The 19,053-nt window shown below is 34.6% G+C and overlaps 1 protein-coding gene across 2 annotated transcripts in view; it reads left to right on the top strand.

The window, feature by feature from the left end:
* Window positions 1–19,053, top strand: part of LOC142323950 (tRNA (guanine-N(7)-)-methyltransferase) — a 44,554-nt gene that overhangs the window by 20,530 nt on the left and 4,971 nt on the right. For both annotated transcript variants that reach the window (XM_075364356.1, XM_075364355.1), the window contains exons 2-3: window positions 1,454–1,596; window positions 7,298–7,482. In XM_075364356.1, the coding sequence (XP_075220471.1) occupies window positions 1,473–1,596; window positions 7,298–7,482 (309 nt within the window). In that variant the 5' untranslated portion in view covers window positions 1,454–1,472. The remainder of the gene's footprint in view (window positions 1–1,453; window positions 1,597–7,297; window positions 7,483–19,053) is intronic.

Below are 19,053 nucleotides of genomic sequence, written 5' to 3'. Positions count from 1 at the left end.
GTTCAACTTCAGCAAAACATTTTCCGTGATGTAGAATAAAAATTGGATAGGTTCTAGGGGAAGTGTGTTGTGTTGACTTCACTTATATGAAAGTAACAGATTCAGATTTAAAATTTGGCTGGTGCTTTAATAAAATGAGGCAATTCACATTTAATGGATAGAAATATACATTAACAATATTTTAACATAGAAAATCAAAAACACTACCTGTTGTGATTGAGTTTTAATATTAACATCAGTAGTTTCAAAGAGGTACAAGGAAATATGAAATAACTTCATAAAATATTAAGCTTGTTACTATTATTAAATGTTTATTAACTTTCTAAAGTACATCATCTCCCCCATTGAATTCTCTTAAAAAGTTAATGAATTTTCAAGATATAAAAAATGGGATGTTAGATCATTGCTGGTATCCAGAAGTATGAATCCTACAGAGATTTAAAATGATAACATTAACAAATGTTTGTATTCTTGACAGAGTGCTAAAGTGGAAAATTAAATGCAACATTAATGTAGGTAATGTGCAAGTAAAGAATTTTTAATAAATTGTATTCTTGAGTAAAATTTTGACCGGTATGGTGATTGTAACTTCCCACCTGGTTGATTATAATCAAACTTAAAATACATTAATGATCCATATTAGAAGTAATCTTACAAAATTTCATAAAAATTTGTTAATCCAGTCTGAAGATATCAAAACAATAACTGACAAAAAAATTAATTGATTAGATTTATCCCCCATCCCTAAATGAAATTGTCCCAATATATAACTTAAGTGACATACTAATTAATGGAATCATCTAATTAGATTGAGAATGTAACTGTCCAGAAATACAGAAAAAAGGGTTTTTAACCACACGTCTTTTTAGAGGTTTGAATAAGACAAAGTGCTATCAGAAGGTATCCTACCTAAGGGTCATTAAAAAATGTGAAAAAATTAAGTTTGAGTAAAATTTTGAGATATGAAAATGACATCACCAAATCAACATACTTATGTAGATAGATCCTTAAGTGGTTTTTAATGCTAAAATTGTGTTTTGTAGTTAGAGGAGATATGAAATGTAAAGTTCTGTTAGGTTTGACCTGATTTAGCATAGTTATATAGTATACATTATTTTACTTATACAATTAGTATTCCTTTATGTAATATGCAGTAATTAAATAGCTAGAAAAGTAATATAAAAAACCTAAACTGTAGTAATAGTTTTCTTATTCCAGAAGTATCCCCTATTTACTCTCTGATACATTTTTGTTGTAATTATAAAACAGTTCAATTCTGCTCAAATGTGGGGATTGTAAGTATATTCTGTCATTTTTTCTCATCATGTCAAACAACCAATAAGCTGTTACAAAGTCCAATTACAGGATAATACCATTATAATATTTAAGGTAGAGAAAATAAACTTAGCTTACTATTATTTCTTATTAATAAAGTGTTTTATTTTTGCATTAGCCCCATTTCACCTGATACTATGGATTGGTATTTATTATATCCAAAATATTTTAAACAAAGAGGTGATAATAAAGAGGATGAAAAAACGGATAAGAAAAGGGTTGAATTTGCAGACATTGGTTGTGGATATGGTGGATTATTAGGTTTGTGAAATCTTAAAATGCTTTATTCTAATTAATATAACTTTTAAGAAAATGTTAAATCATTTAATTATTCTGGAAACTTATATTTATAATATAATTATAACTAGAATATAGTAATTTTTATATCGCCGTTATTGGTATTTTTTACATTAATAATGAGGGTCTTTAACTGAGTTGAGAAAAGAATTTTTTTAATTAAGTATAAATTAAATTATATTGTGGCATAAGATGTATGTTTTTAAAAGATATTTTGAAGGCTCTCTTCACATGATTTGTGAATGTTAACTAAAAAATTTTGTTAATTAACTTTCCCTATGCTTCTTGGATGTGTTATTAATAAATAACTTTTTTTGTTTGTTCCTAGGGGCAGACAATATTTTTAAAAAGAAGTGACAATGTTATTAAAAAGTGAGTTGTGTGTGCACAAACTGATATAAATAATTTGTAAAGCATTTAGATTTGTATCACTATCCCATAGGTCTATTGTAATATAAGTAATATTCCAGTGTGCAGTTTATGTAGTAAGAGAGTAAGGGATTATTGATATCTGCTTTGAGCCTGTGGTTTTATTTACTGTAACAACAGTGTGTGTTATGAATTTCTAATATGCTGATCTCTGTGGCGGAGTAGTAGTGTATTAGCCTTTTATTTGGAGGTCCCAGGTTTGAATTTTTGTCAGGCATGAAATTTTTAATGCACTAAAAATTTTCATTCTCATAGGACAAAATATCCTAAGCAGTCGATGCCCTCATCTAAAAAAAAAACTGTAATTTCGTTTCTCTTTATTAATTCTATGTTAATTCATATATGTTCAAATTTGTTTTCTTTTATATGTTTAACTAATTTTATGATATTCTATAAAATAAAAAGGCACTCATCGAGTATCACTTCAATATTGGTGGCTGTGGTAGGATACATTCATATTTGGAGATTCAGAAATAAATAAGAGCAACCCTAAAATGTTTATGATTACAAAAAGTAAAATTGGAAGTCATTACATGAAAATAGAAGAGACGTTCTATGTGTAATCAGCAAGCTTGTGGTTATTGAGAAAGTATACGGAATAGTATATGACAATTCAGTTCAGGGCTGAAACAATAAGATTTTATTATGTGTTTATAAAACCTTAATAGAAGGACACCATTACTGCATGCAATACACAGTGGAACTCCAAACTGGCTGCATAAAATTTTTAGTTGCAATTTTATCAGTTTTGCAATGTCTAACAAAGTGATATCCAGATTAGATAGTGATAGAATTTGAAGTATATTTTGAAAATGCTAACATAAACTTAGGTAGTTTCTTGAGATACGAGTTAAGTTTTAACAGTTGTTAAGTAGTAGCCTTCTTTTTTTTTTTGAAGAAAAGCCCCATGCATAAACTAAATTTTTAGGAAACAGAATTTGAGATACTGTGTGATTATATGCAGTATGAGTATATGCATTACATATGGTATAGTGTTGGACACTACACCACGTGCTGGTCGTTCCCATCAGACTGGTGCCTGCTGAATGGTTTTTCAGCCTGCACTTTGCCAGCTAAGTTACAAGATTGTTATAAAATTTTATTTCTCTTGTACTTTCTTAATTAATAATGTTACTATGTTGGAGACTACCATTTACTTTATTAATAGATAGTTATTTCATATTTAGTATATTATTATTTCAAATATTATTTAGGTTATTACTTATTTAATATATTTTTTAAATTATTATATATTACTTAATATACTGCTTAATTACATAATAATTATTTTATATTTAATATATATATATATATATATATAATCTATTTAATATGTAATTTTATTTATTTTATCCACACTATTAGAAAAATAGCCAGAAATGGTGGCAATGCCCAAGGGCACTGGGACCAACTTTCATGTGTGTCCCCTTCCGGGATATATTGCCTGATATTCTCCCAATTCCACCCTGCCTCTTACAGATAGAAATCCTCAAGGACCTCCTTTAGTCATTGATAGATTGCCTAATGGGCTTACACTCCTGATATGGCTAGGATGACTGTGCTTTCTGCAGTGGAACGCCCACATGACCACAGGCAAGACTGAGAAGATTTGCCATCTCGCCAAAGACCTACAAACAGACATAATACTGCTAGCAGAGATACCTGAAACCGAACAAACCACTGACCCTCTGTAACTAATTTTTGTATGTGACCAACGAAGTAGTACCAAGTGGACAACTTACCAGCGACAAATATCCTCATCCACAGACAAATAATTAACTCGTGGACCAATATCCAAACTGCTGTAATGGAGCAAACCTGTGTGCATTTAGAGCATCTAAGTATGGTATACAGACTGATTTTGGTGTACAACTTGCTGAAGTCAGCAGTGATCTGAATGATTACTGGAAAGTAGGGATGAGCTCATTCTACTCGTGGATTATTCAACTTTAAATAGTTGTGGAATAGCAACATTGTAAACACCAGTGGCAGTATGCTATATAAGCTGGCACGTGCTTGTGAGTTTAGTGTCTTAGGTCTTGAAAAACACACATTATCTATGTAAATGGTCAGTCGAGACCAGAGGTCATCGCAATTCTTGAGGGCAGTACCAGTCCCATACATGATAAAAACTATTGAAGACCTCAGCTCCTGCCACTCATCTGTTTTATTGGGATTGGGCCAAATAGGGGCTGGACGAGACCCTCCCCCTGTACCCAGAAGGTCAATGAACTGGGATAGGTTTTACTAGGTGCAATTTTACATAAACTCCTTAAAATACCAGGGGAATAGGTGCCATGGTCGACTGTATCATGTCGTTCATCACTGAGATGCTCTTATTTACTGTACTACGGAGAAAACGGCCCATCCTCTCTGTAATACACTCCAACCCACACCTCTGTTGTAATATTGGAAAAATGCTGGCTCTGGAGGAGATAACTCACCCTAGCCCCCAACTATAAAAGGGAATTTACAACCAGATGGCCAGTGTGAAACTCCTGCTGACGACACATTGCGAGGAATTATCATATGAATACTTTGCCTTGATGTACAATGACGACCCTTCAATGTTTAGGCTGAATAAAAGGCTACGTGAAGGAAAGAAGCCCAACCACCGTGTGCATGGACAGAGAGGCCGTTTACCATATTATGATCAGGCGAAGGTGTTAGCGGATGCCATGGAAAATCAATTCACCCAGAACCCCTCCAACCATAATGCAGACCACGCAACATGGAGGAAAGTTTGCTTGATGATTACTTAAAACAGGTAGAGCTACCCCCCCTCCACTGAATAGACTGCATTTCTGAAGAATTGGTAACTGCATAGTGACCATTGCCATCCTACCTTTTTGTCAATCTTGACGGAAAGCAAGGAAATTACAGAACCAATTTGTCTGAAATTATAGACAAATTTTGGCACTTCCAGTGCTGTCAAAGGTATTTGAGAGAGATTTTCTTAGGCAACTACAGTGGTATCTGGGGCCAGAAATCCGGCCTGAACAATTTGAGTTTTGAGAAGGCCAATCAACAACTCCAGCGATCTAAACAGGAAAGCAATAACTGCGGCTGGTTTTGTTGATGTAGCCAAGGCCTTCAACAAAGTTTGGCATGATGGCCTACTATACAACCAAGCCTGCTTGACAATCCCAGTTCATCATGTCAAAACTGTTGTTATCATACTAGCTGGGGAGATGATTCAGTGTGTCCTTGGTGAACAGTAACCTCCATTCGCGTGATATTGCTGAAGTTCCTCAGGGGGTGGTAGTGGTTTCATCTCCTGTATACCACACATACTAATAGCGCCCTGCGAGGAGGGAGTCAACACAAACCTCTACGCTGATGATATGGCATTTTATTACCAATCTCAAAATGTGGACTACTTGGTAGCGAGACTCCAGCAGCAGTTGGAAGTAATAGAGAATCAGGATGAACTGGGAGAAATCCATGGCCATGTTGTTCAAATAGATCCAGCACACTCCGGCCAGGAAACTGGAAATCTCGGTGGGAAATTCCCTTTGCTGTGACAGATGGCAAAGGGACCACTACCAGGTTAGTGGTCCTGGATAAATGGCTTACCTTTAGCGAACATATCAATTGTTTGGCCCAGAGGCCAAAGGTGGTGAGAGTCTCCCTATATCCAGTGTAAGCCCCATCCTTTTGGCAATGGGATTATTGACTTGCAAATTAAACTTTCTTCCAGTTTTAACCTACCTAACATGGCGGGCATTTATATGCTCCACACTCCAGAAAGAGCTGGAAGTTGTCCAAAGTATCATGTTGCGAATGATATTTGGAGCTTGTCACTCATCAGAAATGCTACATTATGCTATAATGCCAGTGTAAAGATTTATTGGAAGTTGGCGTGGCACAAGCATAGAGACTGTTTGGGAGGGCTGCCATGCCTGAGCACCAGCATCTTGAAGAAATGTCTTCTTTCAGGGAGAGGTTTGCCATTGAACATCTCCCTCTAGTGCTAGAGTTAGCATAGACAAGTACGTGGATTATGTAGGAAATCCAACCCCAACCCCCCCTGATAGTCACTTCCCCCACCCTTTTTCTTTTGTTTCAGGTGCTTCAGACTTGAAAACAGCAAGTACACTGACAAGCTCACGGTTCCCCCAAACCCTTCTTAGATAGACATGTATCCAGAAGAATACATTGGTTGTTTGTTATTGTACATGGCAGACACAAGGTGATGATCACTGCAGCCTCACATATGCGAATGACTTTACTAATTAATTGTTAGTCATCCTCATAATCCTCTATCCAATGTAGAGAAGATAGTGTAAGACTGACCAAAATTGAACAAGAAACCCAGCAGCCGAATGACGGAGAGGGTGAAGAGGCCTGCTTTCTCCCCTGTGATACCCTTCTCAGAGCCCACAGGTCTTTCTAAAGTTACATTTGTAAATATTTATAACTGAAAATGTGGAGTATCAGGGAAAAGAAGAAAGAAGCAGGAATAACATCTCATGAAGGCAAACTTGGCCCAGCCCCAACTCTGCTGATGCAAGACAAGGAAGAGATGATTAGAATGAAGAAGAATGTACAAAACTAAATTCACTATCCATTCTTCTTTCCTTCACATTACAGTTATTGGCTTACCAGAAGCACGTGTGCAACTCCCTCTGTGAAAGGAGTGCATTGCACCCTCCACAAAACTAGGGTCCCATCAGGTGCATTCCTGCTAAACCAAAAGGCCTTCAGTGGATGGACTGAAAGGGAATTGCGCCAGTAGAAAGACACAGATATCTTGCTAGTAGTATCCCACAGATAACTCAAGTAATAATAAATATTCAAATCTGATTTGCAAAGGACCGGAATGCAGTCCCCAACTCTTGTTATAAAACAAAAAAATATATAACCCCCATAAAATAAATAAATATCTGCCCAATAATAAGAAAGACTCAGCAGCTAGGGACTGATGTCCAGGCTCTGAGAATTATAGGATTGATAATATTCTCTGATAGTCATTTTGTTCCGTTCTGATTATGTTATTTATCATCTACCAGTATTTGAACTCTCATTAATTATTGAGGATATATTGAGATACTTGTAAAAGATCATTTTGAAACAATTAATTTATAAACAGATTTACAGAAAATTAATTATACAGTCCAGATATATTATGACATGAATACAAATAATTTTCTTATGAAAATAAGTAATTTTGCCAACATTCTTTAATAAATTAAAAGAACTTTATCTTTTATTTTTTTCTTTCCCTTTTTTTCAGTGACATTATCAACAATGTTTCCTGATACATTAATGTTAGGAATGGAAATACGTCTTAAAGTATCAGATTATGTGATGGAGCGTATTGCTGCTCTTCGTACTAAACATCCAGGTGCTTATGATAATATTGCATGTATTCGTACAAATGCTATGAAGTATCTCCCAAATTATTTTTATAAAGGACAGGTAATCATAGTTATTTTTAATTAAGTTGCATGAGGGTCAACCAGAAACTTAAGAATGCTTAGAAGTGTTATTGTAGAAGAACGGCATTATTATTATTGTAGTTTAAGTATTATTGTATTTAATACAATAATAAAATAATTATTTGATTAACTACAAAATTTTCTTTATTTCCCCACATAGTTAGAACGATTATGTTGCAGTTAGTTCTTCTATTCCATCATTATAGAAATCCACTAGTGTTTATTCTTCAGTGGATTTATGACAAGATATATATATGTTTTATCAGTAAAAATGATTAAAGTACAAATTTGTTGCTTTCTCATATATACCAATCAAGAAATGTAAATTTTTTTTTTTGTTAACTATTATGTTCACAATTTCATGTAGAACATACCTTGAAAATTGTGAAAATGAGTTTGCCATCCATCAGTAATGAATGTCTATTTTTATGAATTTTATTATCAGTATTTTTCTTCAGTTCTTTAGTCACAAGAGAGGATCATCCATCAGATCTTCGACATTAGCAATCAGTGTTCTTTATTGAACATGATGCACCATTTTCTCTTACTTATGGATTTTCGACCTCATTACTTTATACTTTCTTTATTTACCAAATATCTTTTTTTCATAAAAATCTAATCAGATTTTGAATTTTACATTTGATGAAATTTTCTTTTTTTTTCTCACATTTTAAATATAGGGACATTAAAAACATGGTTGCCATCATATAACTTGTTATGACAAATAATATGTTAGATAACTGACTGTTATTAAAAGTAAACTGACCAAATGTTTGCACCTGTTATCTTTAGTCTCTGGGTGACCTTCTATTATCTAATGCATATCAAAAGTAATACATATAATTCATTTTTTTTTTTTTAGGACTTGAACCTTGTCTTGTATTACAGATTCTATAATATTTTAATTGTTAGGAAGGGATATATATCCATCACTAAAATATTTATTTTAATGATTTTTAGAAAGTGTGGTATTAATCAAGGTTTGATTTCTCTTATTATTTAACCGATATATTCTAATGTTATAAATTTTCAGTCTTAAGAATTTCTTTAGTTTCATACTGTAATCCAGTCTAATTAATTTGAAACTGAATATTGTTACTGGTGCACTTAATGTAATACAGTACCATTGAGTCATGGCTTATTACACTATCACCATTCCACATTCTGTATTGTGATAACAACAATATTGAAGAATTGGAAATGGGTAACTAGTGAAATCTATGTGGTAGTGACCTCAGGGAAAAAGTGTTATTTCTTTGGGAACAAGGGTCAAAACCAGCAGACACCTGTTTTCAACTGATAGTATCAAGTACCATGAGTCTCAACTGATAGTATCAAGTACCATGAGTCTGAAACTTCTTTCTGTTACAACACATACTGAAGAAAATTCACACTTAACAGAGATCCAACCAATGTCACATCATACAGCAAATTAATACAATTTACAGTTCTTGATCAGTATCTTCACTCAATATTACAAGAAGAAATTTTTTCTGTTTCAATAATATTAATCACTCAAGAAATTCAAGGCACCTATTTACAAAACCTTTTACAAATTTGAATTGAAGAATAATTTTAATCGGTGATGTCACAGCTTGGCACATAATAAACTCAACGTATCAATATTATATTTACACAGTCAATGCGTGCCTGACTTGAGATTGTTGACCTGACAGTGCTGTCACAGCAGCAGATGCAGATAAGGCTGTTCCCAACTATTCATTGCACATTATAACAACAATTTTCAATTTCCATCTTCATTAATAATATACTAAACTGACATATGACATATCTAAGACTCACAATAAAGAAGTATTATAAATTATTTCATTACTAAAAGCCTTTACCAGAAAAAATTATTTTCCCTGCAATATTATTGATATAGAAAACAGATTTATTTGAAATTGGTAATTAAAGAAACAAGTGTCAACAATGAAAAATTACTGTTCTCTTTATTAAATAACATGTACAAGTATATGAGTGTCTTAACTCTACAAATTTTGGGTATTAAATCTCTCTTTTTCAAAATGAAATTTTTGTCAGCATTCTTAAATAAAAGGAAACAAGAATAACCTACCTTAAAATTTTTTAAGATTTTACATATCAGTTATACATAACCTGACACAACTGTACCTTTTTCTATCAAAAATATTTCTTTATTACATTGCTGACAGAAAAATAATTATTAATAAATTAGTAATGATCACAGCCTGGTATGGATAGCAAAAAGCAACAAAGGGTTTGTCCAAGATGATATTGTATTTGCTAAGGTAAGAGGATATCCACACTGGCGAGCTGTAATGGATAGCACAAAAGTGACCATGCAACATCCTTAAAATACAATGTTATTTTGTTTGGCAGAAATGAAACTGCAATTTGCTCATAATTAAAAAAAAAACTAGGGAAAATACAAAAAACAAAACTGAAAATTTCAGAAACCAGAAGTTTAATGCCACGTTAAAAGAAGCTAAATCACAAGTTTCAAGAACTTCACACAAACAATCAGCCAATCTGGTTGAGCCTCAAAAGGCATAGAAGAACCACTGAATCACAATACAACTAGAAATATTACTGGTGAAAACTGTATTCACAATTTAAATTCTGTTTCACTAGAAGATTTTGAAAACAACCTGACGGAAAATGAACTTCATTGTCAAATTCAAGAGTACAGGCTGATACTGGCTGCTAAAGGAGGCCTAATTCCTTTGGACCAAAATAAACAACTTGAAAATGATTTGGAGTGAGACAATGGTTTTGAGTCAGCAAAACTGACCAGCTTGAAGAGTCCTCAAGAGAAGAAAATATGTACATGGCTCAAATAGAAAAACTTCAAGAATTAAACAGGTAACTTAAAAAAGAAAAACAAGATTGCTTAGAGATGCAAAATATTTTTGAACAACCCAACATTAAACAGTCTCAGTTCCTTGCATCTACAATGGGAAATACTGTGAACTAAAATAAAAAGTCACTTACCTGTAAAAAAACTATGTAGTCATAAAGAAGAAAGATATGAAGACCAAGTTGCTGAATTCACCACAAAACCTAAAGCACAACTTAAACCAAATGAAAACAATAAGCATATTGTTGCAGAGAAGTGCAAACAATATGCACTTCTCTGCATAGAGAATATTTGTTATTACACCATAGCATATCCCTAATATAAATATTTTACTTGACATTAAAAAAACTTTAAGGAGGCCAAACAAACTCAGAAGAGAAAATACATAATGTACATTCTGACCCCTTAGGAGAAGACACCACCTGCCTTATGATGATTCCTCTCCATTCCACGCCATCCCTTCCATTCCTAACCTTGATGGGCTTTACTGAGGTCATCTTCTAGACCCTCAATACCTGATTACATATATCAGTCATCAGTACAGCCCCTATCAGGATGGCACCGATGCAAATGTCTCAAAAGACATTTCCATCAGTGTTAAAACCCATCAACTAACAAAATATATTTTTCAAACTCAAATCAAAAAACTAATAGCCAATAAAAATTTACAAATTTAGCTATAACAAAATATTAATCTCATACCCTTAAAAATTGTTGGCAATGTCGCAATTTTGACGTACTATACCAAAGTAACCAAAATTACCAATCAGCCCACCAGCATACCAAACAACAACCGGGCACAGTTTCCAAATACACCTGCTCTGGCGGAGAAGCACCCAAACAGTTTTATAACCACCCAGACTACTATTCTACACTAAAAATTCTCTGCAATCCTTTTGAGCACCAAAATCCTTAAAAATCTTTCAACAGCGCACCACTTATTTCTAACTTTCTAGTTAGTCTGCAGAGCCAGATCTGAACCAATACCCTCAAGTTCCCTGACCACCTCTGCACACCTAAACTCATATTTGAACAGTCGTACAGCTTATGACATGCATCATCCAATACTAAGCATTGAGGACATTGACCTCAGTCAGTCAAACCAAATCTAGCCAGCCTGTCCTGAAAGAAACTTAGTCACTTGCCAGTTTGGGGAGATCCATGAGATAACACCCGATGCTCTTACATCTGAAAACAGTACAGTCTCTTTCCAGATGAAAACTGGAAAGAGACCGTTTTGGCAGGACAGCAGATGGGTTGTATACAAACGGGTGTATACAACCCATCTGCTGTCTCATCCCATCTGTCCTGCCAAATTCCAATACCTTCCTCCTCTATTTCTTGAATACGCTGCACAGTCAGTTCACCTGACTTCTTTGCAGCGTAATGTAACTGATGTTCTAATGCTAGTATGTCAATTTTTTTAACACATGCGATGAATTAGAACTACCACATGTGAAATAGTTTTATAGCTTCCATCACAGTAAGTAGCAGGAGATGCTGAGCCTTCAACAGAATATTGTGGTAGTTTTTATGCCTCATTCTGTTTTCCCAAACAGGTGCTGCATAAAGCATAATCATTTCACATAAACCTTTATACAAAATTTTCATTGTTTTAAAATTTAGATCCCAGTTGGGATGGACCACCCTATGAATGCCAAAGAAGGCATCACACACCTTCTTAGCAACACTCTGAAAGTGCTCCTTGAATCTGAAATTCTCATCAAGGAATACACCCAAAAATACCGTTACAATGAGACATAATGAATAGGGTGGTCGTTCATTGAAACACAGGCTCACCACGTAGTGACTAAATGGCCCTTCGCAGCAGCAGCAGCATCATGTTTAAATAGTCTTTCTCAGGGCTAAATACCATTTTGTGTTGATTGATCCACACTTAAGCTTAAGTTGCCCAGAATTCGACCTTGTTTGCGAGTCTCCTTTGGCTAGCAGAAGCCCACCATCAGCATAAGCAATGACACGACATTCACTGGGCAACCTCAACTGGCAACTCAAACTCCACTACTCAAAGTAGAGGGCTCAGCATACTGCCTTGGGGACAGCCCTGGGACAGCATCTTGCTTATCTCAGTGCCACCATTACAAAGCACTACACATTGGTTACAAAAGTAACTTTGTAGCACCCCGACCTCATCATACATACATGCCCGCTGTTGTAATTGATACAAGGCAGAGGGTCACCACAAGTTGTTAGATGCTCCAGTAATATCCAAGACATATGCAGAGTTAGAGTTAGTAACAATGTCAATCACTTTTAAAATTGCATCCTCTGTACCTTCCATCAAGAGATTTTGCAAGGCAAATCTTCCATTAATCTGCAAATACAGCACTTTTCAAACATCATACCAATCATTGGAAGAAGCATCAAGAGGCCTGTATAACAAACTTACAGGGTCCTTTCATCACCTTTAAAAAGAATCGTAATCGCACCTCTTTTCCAACCAAGTGAAAAATAGCCAACATAAAGCATTCTATTCAGAACCTTCGTTATTACACCTACACTTATGCCCAATGAGTGAACAAGGAGTTCACAGTGATTCTGTCATATCCAGGAGCCTTGCAAAACTTTATTTTCTGTTTAGCCTCTGGAACCACCATAGGTATTACTTCAGAGGATGATATGTATGAATGTAAATGAAGTTTAGTCTTGTACAGTCTCAGATTGACCATTTCCATGTCTTGCAAAACTGCAAACAAACTGCCACGCCTTGGTAATCTCCAAAGATACCATACCTGAATGAAAAGAAGCGTTCTCACGTCTAACACGCAGATGACAGTGACATTCACCCCCATCGTGATCTGTCAGTAAATCATTCAACAGAGTTCACAATATTTCCGTCCTGCCAGTCAGTACACCTTGCCGGGTTGAGAGAGCAGACAAGGTCTTTCTTTCGTTCCAAATTTTTTAAATTTGTAAATTTTATATTGGCAGAACTAAGACTCAGGTGAAGTTCAGCTAAACCTCACTTTATAGTAATGATGAGGACAGTTATATTATTCAAACAAGGTCACCCACAAAAAGAGTTATAAGACATACAGCTATCTGCTCAAACAGCAGATGTTTATCTGTAATACAGGTCAACAATGGAGAAGTTGTTTGAATACTAATAACTGATTCTTATAGAGTTTTGTGTGATGGTTTCAGGAAAAGTAGTCAAAAAATTCCATCGCTTACAATTTTTTCACAAAATAAATTTTTTTAATATTCTCAAAATTGATAATATATTTTATTTATAAAACGTTGAATAAAAAATTAGGCCTGTGTTAATTTTTTTGATACTTTATTATGAGTGACTAATAAGATGATATAATATGATTAATTAGGGTGACTTCCCGAGTCATTCTTGTCAAGCTATTTGCTAAGGTAAATGACTCTCACTCATTTCTACTCCCCTTCACTCTCCTGAAATAAAAATAAATCAGTTGCAATTAGAACATTGTGTTGAAAGGTTTTGCTAGTGTTAAATAGCTTTCTAAACCTTCTATAGTTTTGGTCGGCTTTCATTTTTTGAAGTTATTTTATTAGTGCTGTCCTTGTGTTTTTATATTTTGAAATGGCTTCAAGAGGTTGTGTTAGTTAATTCATCTAATAACTTCTGTTACATTTGCGGGGAGTTTGTAGTGAAGAAACAGCAAATAAATATTAAAAACTGTTAAAAAAGTGTACTGTGCCTATTTTGGGGTAAAACTTGGTGACCAAGATAAAACGTGGGCCCCTCACACAGTTTGTTCAACTTGCGTGGAAGAGTTACAAGTGGACAAAATGTAAGAAAAAGTCTTTTCGGTTTGGAGTACCAATGATCTGGAAAGATCCACAAAATCACAATGATGAGTGCTACTTCTGTTCTTGTAATGTACAAGGGTTCAATCTAAAAAAATAAAAAAGAAATTATGTATCCAAATTGTTATATAGCAATACGCCCTGTACTTCACGGCCATGGTGGTATACTAGAAAAAACTTCAGTTCCAGAAAAACTAGAAGGTATACAGAGTCGCAGGATGATGTTGATTTTATTTCTGGCAGTTCCGAACCACAACTTTTTTCACAGCATGAACTGAATGACTTGGTTAGAGATTTAAGTCTTCCTAAAAATTCAGCAGAACATTTAGGATCTAGATTAAAAGAAAAAACTTACTGGCCCCAGGCACTTCTTTCTCATGGTACAGAAACAAAGAAAAAGCCTTTACTCCATACTTTTCTGAAGATGAAAGATTAATTTATTGTAACAATGTTTGTGGTGTAATGGAGCAGTTGAACATAAGGTATGATAGGAATGAATGGAGGCTGTGTATATTGACTTGTCCAAAGAAGCCTCAAAACTGTTATTCTTTATAATGGCAACAAACACGCTTCAGTGCTGGTAGGTCACTCTGTGTATGTGAAAGAATACTATGAGAATTTAGAATTAGTTCTGTCTAAAGTGAAATATTGCAATCAGGAATGGATAATGTGTGGTGACCTAAAGTAATTTGTATGCCTTTTGGGCAGCAGGGAGGAGACACCAAATATCCCTGCTTCTTGTGTGAATGGGACAGCCAGGACAAGAAAGAACATTGGACTAGAAAAGAATGGTATGTAGGGTATTATTAGAACCTGGGAGCAAAAATGTAATATGTACAAGTTTGGTTGATCCACGGAAAGCCCTTCTACCTTCACTTCACGTCAAACTGGGATTGATGAAACAATTTGTAAAGGCTGTATCTAAAGAAGGAGAGTGTTTTAAATACATATGTCATAAGTTTCCACAACTGTCAGAAGCAACGTGAATGAAGGTGTTTTCACTGTTCCCAGATGTTTGTAAACTTTTTTAAGATAAAGTCTTTCAAACCAAAATGAAGGACATTGAAAAAGAAGCATGGAAAGCATCTAAAGAAGTTGTAAAGAAATTTCTTAGAACAATAAGTACCCCAATTTTAAGTGTATACTGGAAAACATGCTAATGAAATTCCATGACTTGGGTTGTTTGATCAGCTTGAAGATACATTTTCTGCATTCTCATATTGATTACTTCCCTGAAAATCTTGGTATAGTAAGTGAAGAACAGGGTGAAAGATTTCACTAAGATATAAAGGAAATGGAATGCAGATATCGGGTAAGGTTGAATATGAACATGATTTTGTAGACTACAATAAGAAGATGCATCTCATTTGAAGATTCTTCAAATACTTCATCTTGATTAACTGAAACTCTATTAATAAAGTAATTTTTGTGTCAGATGATGCAATCTTAATGAATGATTTAAAGCTGTAGAACAGCTCAAGTTCAAAAAAGTTAAAAACCACAGAACAGCACAAACTCAGACATCCCAGAAATAAAATGGGAACTGATCCAAGTTGTATCTGGAGTCAGGAAGACCACATTCATGATCAACAATTATAAAGAGGGAGACCTAGAGCTTTTTCCAACTAGAGAAGCAGCATTTGATTTTCGAAGTTGATAAAGGAAATTACATAAAAATCCTAACAATGATTACTATAATGACACCTTATGCAACATCCACTCATTTTTAATAAATACTACTACATTTTTTAAAGTTGGAGGTACCTATAAAAAAGGTTAAGGATGTAGCTACTTATGTTATGTGCAGTTGAGATAATTTTTTCTGAATATATTCAGGGAGGAGGTCTGAAGTCATGTTAATAGAAGTTGATCAAATATTGTTCATCCGCAGATCAGATAAATTTGAAGAAAGTACCACAGCATCAATTATATTGTTTAGGTATCTCAGACATTGAATCTGTTTTACAGATTTACTAAGACCACAGCAGATCTTCTTTCAAACTTATAATGGTGGTATGAAGACATGCAGCCATATACAGAATGAACTTACACTAGAGAGCTATAATAGTTGGAAAGTATTAGAATTGGCAAAGAAAAATACAAAGTGTTAACATTTAAACAATCTGAAAAGCGTAACCTACTGTCACTGGGGTGTGATGCATCAACAATTAATGAGTACCAAGAAAGGCAGAACTAGCACATAGCTGTAATATGCACCACTGTTAAAAGAAAAATATGTACAATTCAACTTTGCAGTGCACAGTGACAGTATCTAGACATACAACATTCTTTTGTCTATATCACACCAACTGTGATCGGCACCCTAAGCTCATGGGTACGTAGAAGTAAGTCATTTTCCCTGCAAGAACATTCGTAGTACATTAAGGAAGACAACCAAAGTAAGAAGAACAACACTGAAAACACCACACTGCAGATAAATCTTGACACTATAGAGAAATTTAAATTAGCTGAAATTGCATCTGCAAATGATATAATGCCACAGGGAAAATCAGTATTAAAGAATTTTAACAAACAAAACCAAACAGCATCCAAAACAGATCCTGACATTATTGATGAATTCCCATCAGCAGGAAATACACCTACAAAGCAAGATAAAATCTCAGAAGGAAAACTAGCAGTAAACAATAACATAGTGGAATATAATAAACCTCTAAGATTAGCAACAATACATACTGCATCAAGATGAAAAAGCAGAACTTGCACTCGTCCCGTGAAAACAATCACCATTTTTTTTAAGGACAAAGCCAAAGAGCAAAGTGAGTTTAATCATAAACTCACGGTGGAATGGAAAATTCAAGATCTTTCATCAAAATGTAGATCGGCTGTCAAATAAACTTACTCTACTAAATGTCTTGTTCAAGGAGATGTCATTCTTATGGAGCCAGGACTTCCTGAAAACTATCTAAAAACTACTAATTTAAATGGGTATATCCTAAATGAATATTTTCTCCAGAACCATATGAAAGAAGACTTGTCATATTTGTAAGTCAAGAGCTATCGAATATGACATTTTGTCATAACTCAGAAACTTTCAGTACTGAGCTTACCTGTGAGGTTGTTACCATAAAACTAATCATTAACAAGAGTAACATTTTCATAGTTGAAATATACAGATTTCAAGGAATCTTGAAGATGTCCAAGATGTTATCACAGAAGTTCTTGAAAGTATGCCTGTATGGAAGAAAAATGTTATATTTTTTGGGACATCAACATGGATGCCTTGAGTCCTGCTCTAACCATTCAAGACCAGAAGAACTCCAGGCTTGTTGTACAAGCTTTCTACATCGCCAGGCTTGACCTACCACCCACATGAATTGGTCCACATAGTAGAACTTCCATGTCCCTCTTAAAAAACGGAAAATCCCTTTTCATTTTGAAAATAAAATAAAAGTGAAGAAGGAAAATTTTTTGTGAGCTCAAGAAGGTAACTTTTCAGTGGATCACTAGAGGACAAGATTGCCTAAGAACATTCTTTTCAACTGGAGTCTAATGGAGCAATCATGGAAAACTCTGTTTTAATTTCAAACAGCTTAACGACTGCTTTGTAAATATAGGCATCTTCAAACTATATGATAAAAATTACCTTTCACTCTTAGAAGGAACAGTGTCTATCAAAATGAAACATGCCAAAGTGTACCCTAAATATAAACAGGGAGATAGAATAAAACAAGAAAATTACCAATCAATATCTCTCCTGCTTACCTTCTCTATAGCCATTGAAAGTCTTTTTTGAACAGACTGTTGGACCACTTAAAAAGGAACAATCTTCCTCAAGAACAACACTATTTTATGGCAGGATGTTTAACAGGAACTGCTATCATAAGTCTAGTAGACCACTTTATTCAGGCCTGTGAAGCTAAAGAAACATCAACTGCAATTTTTTTACTACAATAAAGCCTTTAGCAGCATTTGCCATGACAAGCACCTTGTCAAGTTAAAAAACTTGGGAATAAAGGACAAAGCTGCAGATTGGTTTAGGAACTATCTTAAGGGGAGGACACAGTAATTATAGGTCAAAACAACCAAAAATGGAGCAGAACATATTACAAAAGCTAATAAACTGTTTATAAAAAGAGGTGTTCCTCAGTGATCAGTTTTAGGCCCTGTTCTATGTCTTGTATATGTCAGTGAATTTACTGACTACTTAAGTAACTATTCTGCATTTCTTATGTTTGCTGACAACACTACTGATACTGAAAAATAAAACTGAACTGGAAATGAGGTCCTTCATAGTAATGAATATAGCCCAGCAGTATTCTTGAAGCAATGACTTGACACTAAATAAACTTAAAAGCCAACAACTAAAACTGGAAAGGAAGAAGGATGAGTTACGCTTCTACCTGACATACAGAGAGTAGAGGAAGCAAAATATCTTTGTGTAATAATTTGTGATAAGTTCTCATGGACTGGCGTATATTGTGGGAAACTGAGCTCATCCCTCTATGTATTAAGAAAACTAAAACAAATTGTCATCAGGATGGCAAGAATTGCCTATTTCTCACTTTTTGAATTATACCTTAGGTATGGGCTAGCAGTCTGGGGGAGCTCCTCTAAAACCAACCTACAAAGGATCTTGCAACAAAAAAGAGCACTCCCATTCTAACAGAACTGGCCCCTCACTAATGATGTGAAACGTATAAACAAGGGATCTTAAAATGTAGCATCACCCATCACTTTATGCACTTTCTTATGCACTATCTTCATAGAGGAGCTGACATTCATAATTACAACACAAAATCAGCCAACAACTTTGCTTTCCCAATATGCAAACTATCACTGTTTGAGAAACAACCAACATACACAGGTATGAATGAAGTACCTGAATATCCTACTACCTGAGATGAAAACAGCAGACTGCATTAAGAGTTTGAAGAAAAAAATAAGAAACTG

Source organism: Lycorma delicatula, chromosome 4 (assembly GCF_047948215.1).
Source record: "Lycorma delicatula isolate Av1 chromosome 4, ASM4794821v1, whole genome shotgun sequence".
Classification (NCBI taxonomy): Eukaryota; Metazoa; Arthropoda; class Insecta; order Hemiptera; family Fulgoridae; genus Lycorma; species Lycorma delicatula.
Note: the sequence above shows the minus strand (reverse complement) of the source record. Positions and strands in the feature narration are given on the sequence as shown.